The 16,042-nt window shown below is 36.1% G+C and overlaps 1 protein-coding gene across 1 annotated transcript in view; it reads left to right on the forward strand.

Annotated features, from left to right (window-relative positions):
- FAM241A (family with sequence similarity 241 member A) overlaps positions 1-15,001 on the forward strand; it is a 40,431-nt gene extending 25,430 nt beyond the window's left edge. Inside the window, exon 2 of the mRNA XM_060148613.1 lies at positions 9,596-15,001. Within this exon, the coding sequence (XP_060004596.1) occupies positions 9,596-9,841 (246 nt within the window). The 3' untranslated portion in view covers positions 9,842-15,001. The remainder of the gene's footprint in view (positions 1-9,595) is intronic.
- The last annotated feature ends 1,041 nt before the right edge of the window (positions 15,002-16,042 follow it).

Consider the following 16,042-nt stretch of genomic DNA (forward strand, 5'->3'; position numbering starts at 1 on the left):
GTTGTTACTCTAAGATTAGGGTTTCCCCTATTAGACAAAGGAGTTTTATTAAAGTTTTTTAAACTTTGCATCATAGAAATCAAGCTGAATGTGAAAAGTGAAGAAGAGGGCTAGTGGATTGAGAGAAGTTAGAGATGGGACTACAATCCCAGTGAAGTTGAAAAACAGTGGGAGTACAGGTATTCCCTGCTTTCGAAAATTTGCTTTCTGCCACTTCACTTTTATGAAAGACCTACATTAGTTTGTACCTGTTTTCGATCAGCAAAAGAAATCCAAAGAGGATTTTTGCTTTTAAGAAAAAAAGGTGTAAAGCAAAAATAGCATTCAGCATTTGTTTTGTAGCAAGTTAGAGAGGCAGCACACATCCCAAGTAGCTAGAGTGACAACATCAAGCTCCTTCCCCAGTAACTACACTCAGCATCTCAGCATCAGGCCACCATAGTTTTGAACTGTGTCTGTGAGCATCTGTGCTTTTTCTCATTTTGTTTTGTGTATCCATTAGCAAGACGTGCCCTAAGATAATTGCTTCTTTGCTTTACACCATTTCGGTTTACGAAAGCTTTTATAGGAACACTTTACTTTTGGATAGCAGGGGAAACCTACAGTTGAGTGAACAAGTTGAAAGGAGAAGAGGTTGCAGCAAGAAGATTTAGGAGTTGTTCATTCATTCATTTGTTTCTTCATTCATTTAATAAACCTCAGTTCACAGACTACTATGTGCTATCCAAAAATACTTTTGCTCAGTATGTACATCTTGAAATGTATACCAAAATAAATTTACCTTCCCAGTTATGATTTCCATGGGCTTGGGTTACTGAGGCTGGCTCTGCTTGATAGCTAGGGAAGGTTAACCTAAAGTGGCAAGGAGAAATCAGCATCTTAGTCTTTACTCTGTATTCGTGTTATCTGAATACAATAACCATTTATCCATGTATTCTTACGTAGTTTTTAAACACTTTTAGAAAGTTATATCTAAAAATTTCTACTTGCATAACCCCCATTATTATTTTTAATATTATTAATACATTCTTCATGTTAATTATTGCTAGTAGCAATAAGACCAAATTAATGAGGAAGTTCTTGAGCACTATCGTTAAAAACACAGGCTTCGAAATTAACTAGTAATACTTATTATAATAAATAATAATTAGATGGCATAATGAATGTAAAGTGCTTAACACAATATCTAGCAGTAGAAAACATTCAGTTAATGGTAGTTATTACTACTTTTTTTTTTTTTTTGGCTGCATGGCATGTGGGAACTTAGTTCCCCAACCAGGGATCGAACCCATGCCCTCTGCACTGGGAGCATGGAGTCATAACCACTGGACCACCAGGGAAGTCCCAAACCCTACTTCTGCCTCCAAGTTTCAGGCCCTTTTTTTTGCCTGCACTGTGCAGCATGTGGGACCTTAGTTCCCTGACCAGGGATTGAACCCGCATGCCCTGCATTGGAAGTGTAGAGTCTTAACCACTGGCCTGCCAGGGAAGTCCCTAATGGTAGCTATTACTACTTTTTATCATCATAATCATCATCATCTATAGTCTGAACTCTTAGTTCCAAGCAACAAAAATTCAACTTTTACTAGGTTTTGCAAAATAGGAATTTACTGGCTCATGTTATTAAAAAAAAAAAAAAAAAAACAACAACAACAAAAAACAGGTAGATGCCCTAGCTGGATTCAAGTATTCAAACAACATCAACTATGTAATTTCTTGGCTTTACTTTATATTAGCTTCATTCATAGCCAGCTTTCTCCTCATTGTAATAGTGGGTTGGCCAAAAAGTTTGGTTAATGAGTATGTTGTTCAATAAAGTTCTTGGTAAAAATGAAAAATGTGTCTTTTATTTTTACTTAAAACCAAATGAACTTTTTGGCCAACCCAATAAGATGCCCTCCATTTTGCCAGCTAACCAATATCAGCGGGGGGGAAAAAATGTCACTTTTTCAATAGTTGCAGCAAAAGTCTCAGGTAGAGCTTTCATTGGCCTGTCTTGGGTCACATGCTCATTCCTTAACTAATCATATGCCCAAGGAAATGAAATGTTCTGATTGTTCAGGCCTGGAACTGGGGAATGGGCACACATTCAACCAAAACACATGAACCAAGAGTGGGTGGGGGAGGGTTTTCCCAAAGTTAAATCAAGGTGATACCTGCAGAAGAAAGTAGCATAAAAATCAGACCGGCAAAAACAGCAGACTTCCAATACTGCACTCGGGAAAACAGCTGAAAGTGAATCTTAAATTGTCACCCACTCAGTGAAAGCCTGTTTATAGAATGTAGCTTGTACTCTTCTTAAAGTAAATAAGAGGCTCTGCCATACTAATGTGCACAGATTGTCCCACAGGTAAGGATGTGCCATAGAAAACATCCCACCTCAACTTCTATATAATGAAATTGTCGTTAACACTTGAAGAGAAATACAACTGAATTTAATTATCACAAGAAAGGTGATCATAAGGTATTAATTGTCTCAGGCAGCATGTTACAATAGAAAGAAAATAGAAGTAAAAATCACAAGACATAAATTCTACCAAAACTGTAGTAATAATATTAGTTACCATATACTGAATGACTGTTGTATCTATTCTAAAAGCTTTTTATCTGCTTCCTCATTTTATTATCACAACCCTATGAGGTAGATATTAATATGCTCCTTTCATACCTGGGGAAACTGAGGGTCAGCGGTTAAGTAATTTGCCTTGTATAAGTGACAGAGAAAGATTTGAATCTGTCCACCTTGCTTCCAAAGCCTTTGTTTTTTGTTAATAAGCTGTGTGACTTAACCTCTTATTTCTGAAGTAAGAGGCTTTGTTTAAATTATCTTTAAGGACCCTTTGCTCTTAATAATCCTATGATTATTTAAGGGTTCACCTTTAATTTCTTTTTTTAAAAATAAATTTATTTATTTATTTTTGGCTGCGTTGAGTCTTCGTTGCTGCACACGGGCTTTCTCTAGTTGCAGCGAGCAGGGGCTACTCTTCATTTTGGTGTACCAGCTTCTCATTGCGGTGGCTTCTCTTGTTGCAGAGCACAGGCTCTAGGCACGCAGGCTTCAGTGGTTGTGGCACGAGGGCTCAGTAGTTGTGGCTCGCAGGCCCTAGAGCGCAGGCTCAGTAGTTGTGGCACATGGGCTTAGTTGCTGTGTGGCCTGTGGGATCTTCCCAGACTAGGGATGGAACCCGTGTCCCCTGCCTTGGCAGGCGGATTCTTAACCACTGCACCACCAGGGAAGTCCCCACCTTTAATTTCTCATCACTAATTTTGCATATTTTTAAAGAAGGATTTTCAATCAATTATAACACCCCTATGTCATTAATTATGGACAAAAATAATATCACTGTTTTGCTGAGAACACTTTTTAATGTGTATGTCATAGTCAGTACTATCATATGATCATGAAGGAAACTGTACATTTGACAAATATTCTTCCATTGGGACCTCACATACAAAGAATAAAATTTGGCAAAGACACAAAGTGACTAATGTTAGAACAGGGGGGAAATGCCATCTGCACTTTGCATTGGTTTATTTTATGTGTGAAGTGTTTGTGTGTGTGTGTTTGGTTGGTTGGTTGGATTTTTGCCTAATTGCAACTCGGCCAAGCCTATCTCCTCATTCTTGCTTGGAGTCTTTTTTTTTTTTTTCTCACATTTGAATCTGAATTCTAATCAATACTGAAAAGGATATGAAAAATTTGCTAAACTGCTGCAAATAGCTTTACCTTGTTTAAATTTTTATATAAGATGAAAATTAAAGTTTAAGCAAGTTTTGTGCTTGATAAACTCACCTTCAAGTGTAAACTGAAAAAAGATGTAATGCAAAAAAGATACTGATGTTGATTTCACTATGTTAAGTGTACTCTTTCTATGAAAAATGAAAATGTGCTTACATAGCTTGTCTTTTTTCAGAGATCAATATTTCTCTCTGCAGCATTAGACAGCTGCTAGCTACTAATAATATAATAATAACTGGAGGGAGTATAACATAGGGATTAATGGTGTTGTCTCTGGAGTAAGAATGTCTGAGTTCATATCATAGCTCCTTCAGTTACTAAGTATAAGTCAATGGCCAGACATTTAACTCTGCTGCAAGTTAGTTGCCTTATCTGCAGATGGTGAAAATAACAGTGCCTCCCTCACAGCCTGTTGGAAAGACTAAACAAGAGAATACATGCACAACACAGTCCCTGCCATATAGTAAGCACTGAGTGTTAGCTTTTCTACTATACCGTTAACAATAGTACCACCACTACTATTACTCTGAAAATTACACACATCTGAGAGTGAGCCAAGGACTCAAGAACTCATCCGTTCATATTAGCCTCTGCTCTTAAAATGCAGTGGTTTAGGAATTGAACTGAGCATGTGAATTTTAGCTAACAGCTCCCATACCTTATAATCTAAATCTAGAACTTATTTACAAATATTTGAACAAATTCACAACTGTACTCATGGGGAAAATAAAATAATTTATGTTACATGTAAAGTTTGTTTTTATTTTTTGAGTTGTTTTTTACCTGATATGTTATTATAGAATATTTCTATTGTTTATTCAACTAATATTTATTATGAGCCTACAATGGGCTAGGCACCATGCACTATACTAAGTACTCATGTTAGTACTATATGATATGTTTTTTGCCTTGAATGACGTGACCTTTCCTATCAAAGATAGTAAGAATAGATATAAAAAGAAATAATTTTAAAATTAAATATTGTGGTGCACGGAATAACGGTTTCTCCCCACCCCCCCCAAAGATGTCCACATCTTAATCCTTAGTACCTATGAATATGATACCTTACATGGCAAAAGAGATTTTTGTAGATGTGATCAAATTTAAGGACTTTGAGATGGGGAAATGATCCTGGATTATCTAACTGGACTAGACCTAATCACATGAGTTCTTAAAAACAGAGAACCTTCCCCTGCTGTGGTCAGAGGGAAAAGTTAACTACAGAAGGATGGTCTGAGAGCTGCAACATTGCTGGCTTTGAAGACAGAGGAAGGGGACGAGGAGCCAAGCAATATGGACCTCCTCTAGCAGCTAGAAAAGGTAGAGAAATAGATCCTCTCCTAGAGCCTTCAGAAAGAAACACAATCCTGATGACATAACTTCTAACCTGCAGAACTATAAAGTGATACATTTGTGTTGTTTTAAGCCACTAAATTTGTAGTAATTTTGTATGGCACCAATAGAAAATTAATACAAATACAGTAAATTCTCTCTACCTAAGCTCTGTATGTGGAGAAATAGAATAAGGATCACTTTCCAAAGTTGTATCAGAAGAGCTAGGAAGAATTTTCCCAGAAAACCCACAAAAGTCATCATTCCAAAGTAGATCACATGGCCTTTCCAAAAGCCAGCTTCTAGTGAAGGGAAGGGGATTACTCTTAGACCCATCACCTCTGAAGCTGTAGATGGGATTTTCCTCACATAAAGAATGCAGACTGGATTAAGGTTCGAATAGGAAAGAGGAAAGAGTGAATGGATGCTTATTAATATCCACAACCAAAAAGGACTGCTAATTCCATAAAAATTGATACATTGTTTTGAGATTACTATAATAAATAATACTTTGGAAAAATGAGACCATCTTTTGTTTGGCAAAAAGTGGAGCAGGTAGAAAACCTATCAAGATATTGCTTTAATGCTTGCCAGACACATGATAAATTCTCTCCATCTATTCAACAAATATTTACTGATACAGAAAATACTGTAATGAGATTAACTGTAATGCCAGTGATTTAAGAATGCTGCCTATTTTCTTTTCCATGTTTTTAAGTGTCTTTCCTCTAGGATTATTCAAACCCCCATCCAGTTCATTGCTGGATATCTTTGATGTTTCCACAGAACTTCATTTGTGAACATATGCCACTTTTAGGCATTCTTCTAGTGACTTTACTTTTTTCCTCTCCTTTAGATTGCCCAGATTAAGAAGTGCTTCAGTAAAGTGGCAAATTTTTAGTAATTATTTAATCTGGTTGATAGGTATTTAGGGGTTCATTGTACTATTTTCTCTAATTTTGTGTGTTTGAAATTTTTCATATTAAAAAAAGAAGCGGCAGGCTGCCACAGCACGCCTAGGCCAGTCCTTATTAGGCCTTCTACTTCCCTTCTCAGTCCCCCCAGCTGCTCCCAGGATCTGAGATGATATGATTAACTGCTGCCTCCCCACCTGGCCTCTAGGAGTTAACTAAGCATTGCAACACCTGCCTCTTCCCCTGAAAAACCCACAAGCAGTTTGTAAAAGAATTCAAAGAAATCTTCAGAAAGAACCATTTCAGATTAGGGTACTTGCTTTGTACTAAAACCACAAAAATACTGAAAAAGTCTTAAAAAGCTTCAGTAACAACAGAAAACCCCAAAGTACAATAAGTGCATAGATTAAAAGAAATTAGAGGTGGTAAAAAAGAAAAAAAAACTTTAATTAAAAAAAAGAGGCCAAAAATGATACCAGCAATGCTAGACACTGGAGTAGAAGAGAGAGTTGAGGGACCAGAAGAATTACAAACTAAATCAAGAACTGTTCAAGTTCTGTCCTAAAGAAAAGAAAGCCTTAATCTCAGGAAAGAACAAGATTTTTGTTTTTCTTTTTTAATATAGTATATTATCATGGAACACATAGAAAAGTATGAGAAGCTGAGAAACATAAAATTGATTACAGCACATCAGTGAAGGAAAAGATAACTTAGAAGTTAAAATACAAAAAATAAGGAAAGGTTAACAAATTATAATTCAAGAGGGTATTATCAGTATCAAAAGGGGTTCATATAAATCCCATTTTATGGATTAGAAAACTGAAGCTCAGGAAAATGAAGTAACTTGGTCAAGGTCATTCACTTGAAGTGTTGGGAGACTAAATCTGAACTCTCCAGATATCTCTACAACATTTGGTTTTTCTCTTTTTTTGGTGGAAATGGAAATCCAAAAGTGATTTATTAAATTATATGTACTTGTTAACTCAAAAATAATTCTGGCTTAAACTTAAAATATAGACTTAACAGTGATGCCCCTTTGAGTCTCATTTTTCCACAACACCAATGACACTGTGTGCTACACAAATTACTGTTATATGGGAAAACACCACCTTAAAATCATATTGAAAATCATTTTTTCTGACTATGGTGAATAAAGTTAGATTTTTTCACTCTCTTTCCTTAAACTGTATATGTAGAACAGAAAATAAGGCATTTTTTTAAACGAAAAAATATTTTTAGTTATTTACATACTGATTACTGAAATGGTTAAGCTTTGGTTTCTACTAAAGGAATCTAAGTTTGATTCATGTGTTTGAAGAGTGCCTCAAGTTAAGATAATTAACTATTTTTGGCATAGACAGCAAAATTAATGGCATTTAATACTTACCTGTTATTATGTGAAACCCTATACCTAAAGTCTTCTTTTTACACATGAGTAATTTTCTACCTTGCACCTACTATGAGCAAGTATATGTTCAATAAATAATTACTGATTTGAATCATCACTCCTAAAAGAAATTAGGTTTAATAAATTATAATTACAACTATGTCATCTACATGACAGTTTTTCTTTTGTGACTGCATTAGGGGCTAGTGAAGAGAGGGAAACTATACCAATTATTTTAACAAAGATAATCTAATATAAAGAATTGTTGGAAACAACCTAAGTGTCCATCATCGGATGAATGGATAAAGAAGATGTGGCACATATGTACAACGGAATATTACTCAGCCATAAAAAGAAACGAAATTGAGCTATTTGTAATGAGGTGGATGGACGTAGAGTCTGTCATACAGAGTGAAGTAAGTCAGAAAGAGAAAGACAAATGCCGTATGCTAACACATATATATGGAATTTAAGAGAAAAAAATGTCATGAAGAACCTAGGGGTAAGATAGGAATAAAGACACAGACCTACTAGAGAATGGACTTGAGGATATGGGGAGGGGGAAGGGTAAGCTGTGACAAAGCGAGAGAGTGGAATGGACATACATACAGTACCAAATGTAAAATAGATAGCTAGTGGGAAGCAGCCGCATAGCACAGGGAGATCAGCTCAGTGCTTTGTGACCGCCTAGAGGGGTGGGATAGGGAGGGTGGGAGGGAGGGAGACGCAAGAGGGAAGAGATATGGGAACATATGTATAACTGATTCACTTTGTTATAAAGCAGAAACTAACACACCATTGTAAACCAATTATACTCCAATAAAAATGTAAAAAAGAATTGTTAAGTAGGCATTGAAGAATAGAAAAGGCAAAAACATTAAGGCAGTGATAGTCAAAAGATGGTAAAAAGACAGCATCATAAGCATCCCCTGGAACTTGCTAGAAGTACAAATTCTCAGACTCCAAACCCCACTCATGGCTTACTAAATCAGAAACCCTGGCAGTGGGCCAGCAGTCCATGCTTTAAAAGCCCTCCAAGGGATCGTAACTTATACTAAATTTTAAAAACCACTGCACTAAAGTAGGCTAGAGGGCCACAGACAGTAACAGCAGGAAGCAGCAACCACTCCTGGGCCTGAGGGAGTAAAGAAGAGAGGTAGAATACTAAAACTGAGAAGACTGGGGATGGCCCCATCCCATGCAGCTGAAACTCAGACCTCCAAGAATTGATCACTGCTCACCTGGTGCTGGTGTTTCTGAGCTCAAAGGAGAGACACCATAGGCCTTGGGAACCAGATATCTGAGGAAAAGGAACCCACAAGTTTGATCTGGTGTCTCAAGAAGGCACATTGAGATTGGTTCTGCAAGTGTTGGGAAGCCACTAAATTGAGATCAGTGGCTGCTACCGGAAGGACCTACTACTGCCAGAGTGAACTATGACTAGAGACTGACAGGATCAAGAAACCCATGAGAGGCAAACAAGGAAAGAGCAAATCCCTTCCTCCTCCAGCTGTGCAGTGTCTCTCTAGTTCCTCTATTGGCAGAGCCTAACAGGGAGACAGATTGTTTCCAGAATTCCAAAGTGTGGGATTGAAGCTGAGAGATAGTAGCTTAATTAACTGACATAAAGACCATAATTGTAGTAAGACTGAGAGGTAATAGAAATAGTACTTAATTTTTGGTATCTATAATTGGGTACAGATGGACATTTTCTAGGCGACTGATATCTAGGTAGATTTTTGGGCTTATATTACAAAATGATTCCTATTTGGAGACTATATGTTTCTCCTGATGAGATTAATAAGAAACATTTAGAACATCTATAGAATCTGGACAGGAAACTACGCAAGGACCTACACTGAAGTGTTCTTAGCTCCCCAGCTAAAACTGAAAGATCACAGCTGTAATAGCTGAGGATGGCTCAATAGTAGCAGCAAGCCCTGCTCCAGTCAGCTGAGGCTGGGTTCCTTAAAGTCTTAGTGTCAAAGGAATGGACTAAAAAAGAGGCTTATTTACCAGGACAGAGCAATCAGAGCCTGCCTCTGTTTTTGATGACAATCAAAAGGAACATCCCTAAGTGTTATTGAATAATTATCAGAAGTGTGCCCAGTACATACTTTGGAAGATAAAGAAGAACTGTGAGATAGTCATTATTCTTAAAGACCTTCACCTATTTCTCATTTTATGTTTATGTTTTGTTTTGTCTTGTTCTGTTTTTTTAAGGATATTGAAGAATCACAAAACCCCACTGGCGAGCCTGTTGGAGATGACTACAAAAAGATGGGAACACTTTTTGGTGAACTGAACAAAAACCTCATCAACATGGGCTTTACAAGGATGTATTTTGGAGACCAAATTGTAGAACCAGTAATAGTCATTTTCTTTTGGCTTATGCTGTGGTTCCTTGGCCTACCAGCCCTTGGACTAGTTGCTATTCTTTGCCTTGTCATTATTTATGTGCAACAGTAAAATATGGCCGAATGAACTACTGACATTTGGCAGCCATATATATAATTAGTGAAGTTATGTATTTCACCACATAAAGGCTGAAAATTTTGCCTTGTTTCAAATTGTGTGCTGTTTTGTAATTAAATTTATAAGTTGATGTTGTTATAAAATTAAACTCAACTTGATTATAACAGGGTTGAATATATATTTTGTAGCTTATTCATAACTCTTGTTTAACTACTGTGATCTGTGCCCACTTTTAAACACTCCTATTCCCATGCCAAATCTTGAATAACACCAAAAAGTGAGCAGGGAATGTTCCCCTGTTCACTCTTCTAAATGTTCTAAAACATTTTAGAAGAAAAAGGATGAAACAAGCAGCTAAAAATAAGTTGTAATTGGAGAACTGCTCCCCACCTACCCCCACCAAATAAACTCATATTATCTGGGAAATAATTTGAACTTTCATTGTCCCTGCTTAGCCCAAACCAATATAAATGATAACTTCTATATACTAACTTAATATTTTGATGAAAATCAGTAAAGCTAGCACATTTTCTAAAGATTGAAAAGAAATATATTTATTATTGCTGGGGAAACTTCCCAAGTTAAATGTAACTTTTTTATAATGTAATATTTGGGCTTAGAATCACTTCAGTATGTCATTTGGAGTTTTAGACAGTTTTGGTGCTAATTACTTTTTGTGAATTTTTAAAGTCTCATAAGCCAGGTTCATAGTTGGCTGTACCCCATGGTAATGAATATTTTCTTGTATCTAACCAGTTGTGTATTTTTTTCCTAGAGAGGCATTTTCAGTGTATTTTTTTCAGAAATTTATATTTTTTAGTTCTTTTATAGCAATTATTCTAAGATTTTAAAAATCTATTTCCTATCTTGACATGGATATTTTTCCCCCCAAAATTGATTTGTATTATGGCTGAAATTATTTACTATTTCTTTAAAAAAAAATCATCTCATTTTCTTTGATATCTGTATTAGAAAGTACAGTATTACAGTATAAAACCAAATGCTTAAATTTGGAACTCAGCAGCCAATTGTATAATATTCCTCTAAGGCTAAAGCCAAGATAGTAATTGGCCAGGCATGTTATTAATGTGTCTTAATTCAGCACTTTGGGGTTTTATATTGAAATAAGCATTTCTTTCAATATACTTAGAAAATGAAAATGGCTTACTGATATTTTGGATTTTGTTAGAGAATCTAAAATCTTTACACTTTCATCTGAAAGACTTTCTATGTAGACAAACGATAGGTAGTTAAGATAATTATCTAGACATTTAAGTTAAATAGAGGAGAAATGGAACAATGGAGCATTTTTATCTTTGGCAGGGCAATAACTAAAGTGTGTAATGTGTTTACTATTCTACTTTATAAAGTTTTTATCCAATCCTAGTTTTAAAATTTATTCTATAAGTTCTCAGTGTCTTCCATTCCGAAGCAGAAAAATGATGAAAATGTTCAATTTAGATTTCTAAAATTAGATCATCCTGAACCAACAATACCAGTCAGAGGGCACTAAAAAGTATTGTGCATTTGTATAAATACAGAACTTTTAAAGTTTGACTTAAAAAAAAGACTTTGTACTATATTATTGTGTTTTTATTGGATTTGTAATATTTTTATAGAATATTTTATAGAACCTGGCATAAGTGCGAGTTATTTGAAAAGGTGTCTTTATTTGTGTCCAGTAGAATTGAGAGGTTTTTAATAGAAGTCATGAGATTTTGTATATCTGCATTCAATATTAAAAAGTGTATTCTTTTCTAATACTACTAAGAATTTTAATTTCCTTTTGGAATGTAAAAAGATATAGTATGCATAATAAAAGCTCTGGTTCCACCAGTGCCTAATATTGAAAATATTTTAAAAGTAAGTTTTAATTGTAATTATTTAGTATACGGTCAAATACTATGCATCTACACACTGCTGTTAATAGAATATATATTAAATTCTATAAAGAAATGAGATATTTTGCTGCTATTCTTTTGGCATATATTATTAGAGCAGTATACCATCAAATTATTTGCTTTTATAGGGAAAAAACAAACTTTGCTCATTTGATGGAAATAAAATATTTTCTCTTATGAAATATAATAGAATGCAAATTATACTGATATCTTGAAATGAAAAGAAACTGGTCATTTCTTTGCTTCATGATATAAGGCAGGGGTCCCCAACCCATGGGCCACAGACCGGTACAGTCGGGGGCCTGTTAGGAACAGCAGGAGGCGAGCAGCGGGCGAGCGAGCGAAGCTTCGCTGCCGCGACGCACTACCGCCTGAACCATCGCTCACATTACCGCCTGAACCATTGCCACCCGCCTCACCCTGTCCATGGAAGAAAAGGCTTTCACAAAACCGGTCTCTGGCGCCAAAAAGGTTGGGGACCACTGGTATAAGGAATTTGTTCAAAAATGGTTCTCAGGGACTTCCCTGGTGGTCCAGTGGTTAAGACTCCGTGCTTCCACTGCAGGGGGCCCAGGTTCAATCCCACATGACGCGCAGTGAGGCCAAAAAAAAGTGAGGGGGAGGAGAAAAAATGACTCTCCATCATTTCAATCTCAGATACGAGCCAGTTTTAGAAACCAGTACTGCTATGAATAAAGAGATAAAAGTTACAAGGCTGCATTACTAGATTAGTGTATATATCACTCATACCACCAGCCCTCAATTCAAAGGGAAACGGTCAAGACCTACAAGTAAACTGACTATAGTTGAATAAATCAATTTTCATTAAGGGAAAAACTCAGTTTTGTAGAATTCAGTTGTCTCATATGTTAAGCTGTCATATACAAGGCATTCTTCCGTTCCTAGGCACCAGTCAGATCATTCTTGGTCCAGTAGTGTGCTGGAGCCAGCATTCACTGGCTTGCAAGAGCCAACTGCATACATTTTATCCCTACTCTGCCTTTAGTGACATCAAGTTGGTGGCTTGTCATTGAGTATGGGGGCAGTATTTACACTATAAAAACTGGCAAACACAACAAATCAGGGCTCTTTTTTCCCAGCAAGCCAGTTGTTAAACACATGCCAGCACATCACTGATTAGCCACTCTAGAGGCCCCATTTCCATTTCTACTCCTACAAATATAAAGGAAGCATATTAAGGGAAATCCCCATGGACCCATCCAGAAACTGTATTTGAATCTTTTCCATGTGGGAACTATGGACCATGGGTGTCTTCTGACCACATATATCTCTGTTTAATCACATTTTGATCAGAGAAAATCTCTCCGGGCTATCACTAATCTGCAAATCCATTAAAGACTATCCAGATGATCAGGAAATAAGAAACAGTTACAGAACTGATAGAGGGCAAATTACAGCCTAAGTAAAGGTCTGTTGTAAAGTATTAACCTCAAAATAATCAAAGCTAGGTATTGAGCAATAAAGGACTGTTTGTTTGGTTTGTGATTATTTTGAGTTATTTTACAAAAGTTTATTGATTTCACTTTATTTTAAATGTTTTCATTGCAAACTAATGGCTTTACAAGGTCAAAGAAGAGAAAAAAATCAAATAAGACTTTCATACCTATTAGGACTTCTAGTACTGGACTTGACCAAGGAGAATATAAACTAATGTACAAATTACGGCTTCAGTATTATTGCTGGACTTAAGTGTATTTTGTAAGTCATATTTCTCTGCCCAACCCTTAATTTTTGGTGTTTTGATGGTTCTCTCATCTCTCTACACCTTGCCCTGGGCAGTATCACCACTCCCATGGCTTCAGTTACCATTTCACACTAACAGCTCTCCAGTCTACATCTCCAGTTCAGAGAGTTCCATACAGAATATAAGATTCATACATTCAGTTGCTTGCCCAACATTTGTACTTGCTTATCCCTTAGTACCCCAAATTTAATATGTCCAAAAAGGAACTCAACATCCTTTTCCCAAACTTTTTCTTCTTCCTATGTTTCCAGTCTCAGCATGAGACAAAATCCCCTCCTACACTGCCCGCATTGTAACCAGTCACCAAGCCCTGCTCTTTTACTTCCTAAAAATATCTTTAACCTTTCCACTTCTCTCCATTCCCAGTATCACTTAGTCCATGCCACCATCCATAGATTGCTATCTCAGAATCCTCATTGGTCTCCTGCCTTCGTTTTTCCACTTTATAATCAGAATAATCTTTCTAAAATGTGACTCTAATCTCCTTGGCCTAAATCTCTTCAATGGCTTCCTGTTACCATTATGATAAAATCCTTACTCCTTAATATGTTTTACAAGGTCCTTCATGAACTGGTTCTTACAGACCTCACCTCTCTATACTTCCATCTTCTCTTTCCAAGATTCACTATACTGATTTTGTTTTCAGTTGAGTGACGTGTTTCTCCCTCCCATGACTCTGTGCATACTTTACCTTCTTTCTTTAACTCCTCCCTACCAAACTGACCAACATATCCACGACTGTAAGGCCGCAATTTAGACATCGCGTCCCTGGGGAAAACTTCTCTGACTCTTTTAAATCCAGTTTTGGTACTTCACGTGCTTTCAGAGAACCCTGTATTTCCCCTATCAGCATTTATCATGCTATTGACATATTGTAAAAGCTTATGGTCAGCTTCTTCCATTAACCAATAGGCTTCACACCGCAGAAAACATGTCTCTCGTGTTCATAACTGCACTGCCTAACAATGCCTGACATATAGTATGTGCTCAAAATCTTTGTCAAATGAATAAATCAGCTTCATCTATTTATGCTCTCCCCAGAGTGCATTAACAGAAGATCTAGAGTTGGTTGTACTTTAGAGGTTTTTGACTCCAAAAATGTACTTATTGTGCATAGAGTGATTGATGTATATGTTATCATTTATAAAGTTCATTCGCTTTTGATGGAAGAATATTGCTGTTATTTGCATACATATACAGTATTGCTACTATATGCTTGCCTTTTTTAGGAGAAAATGTATTTTCAGTGCTGTGCTTGGTGGAATCACTGTTTCTCCAAAATGCATAGGGTCACTCATGTTACCTGAGTAACATATAAAAAATATTTCATATTTTTCCAGTATTTTTCAATAGACCTTTATTTACTAAACTTTAATTTTCTAAAAATCTCAGAATTGTGAGCAGGAATTCTCAAGTATGTAAGCTTGGTATTTTGGGCTCCAGAATAAATACTTTGTTATTCTTTCTAATAAATAATACTCTTTCACATCCCTGCATTCTGAGTCTCCCTTCTGACTCCTTATATTGTGTTCTACTTGTCAGTTAACTGCTGCCACATCAAGTTTGGAAATTGTCACCTGAGAGTGAAAACAGCTTATTTTCCTCATCCATATTGCTGGAGCAGAAAGCCAAGGCCTGATATGTGTATAGCTTCCCAGGCAATAGAGTAGTGGGAAAATCTAGATCAATAACAACCAAATTGTATTTCTTCTTTCTGTTGACTACTGTGTAAATTAGAATTATTGAATGAGCTTAGCAGGAGCCTGCTAAGATTCAGAACTTGGTCATTCGTATGCTTATTAAATTTGAATTGTTATCTTTTCAGCAGCTAAAGTTTTTTGTTTTTTTTGTTTTTTTGAGGGGAGCTGAGTTCAAAGGTGGAACCATAGCATAGTTTTAACAGGTACCATCTCGGACTTTTTTTTTTTTTTTGGAATTTTTGAATTTTCTATATTTTTTTATACAGCAGGTCTTATTAGTCATCCATTTTATACACATCAGCAGCTAAAGTTTTATCATTTAACCTTTCATCAAGTTAATCAGTTGGAAATTTCTTTGCTAGTTTTCCAAAGCACCATAGAATATAGTGACTTTTACTACAAGACTATGGACATTTTTTGCTACGGGTTTACCCCTGTATTACAAGAGGCTAGCTGATGGTATATTTTTTAATGTGAGATTTTTTTTAAAGGGAAGAATGAAAACTCTATATACAATGTAGTTATTTATACCATAGCTGCTTTAAGACAAAATCTTAAGAATTATTTTTGTGGGGCTAGGGGAGTGGGATATGTAAAGACTCAATATTTGAGAATATGTGCCATCTACTGAATGCCCTCCTCTGGTCTGTCATGATAGCTTGTTATATATTTTCCCAGTTTTACATATGTAATATAAAAAATATTCATGTCTATTATTTAATGTATTTTCAGCTTTTTAAAAGGCACAAGAGTATATGTGTAAACGTAACATACAAATAAAGATCAAGAAGAAACAACTACACTCCTTAGATGTTGGTTTGGAAAGATT

The sequence above is a fragment of the Lagenorhynchus albirostris genome, chromosome 4, assembly GCF_949774975.1.
Source record: "Lagenorhynchus albirostris chromosome 4, mLagAlb1.1, whole genome shotgun sequence".
NCBI classification, from domain to species: domain Eukaryota; kingdom Metazoa; phylum Chordata; class Mammalia; order Artiodactyla; family Delphinidae; genus Lagenorhynchus; species Lagenorhynchus albirostris.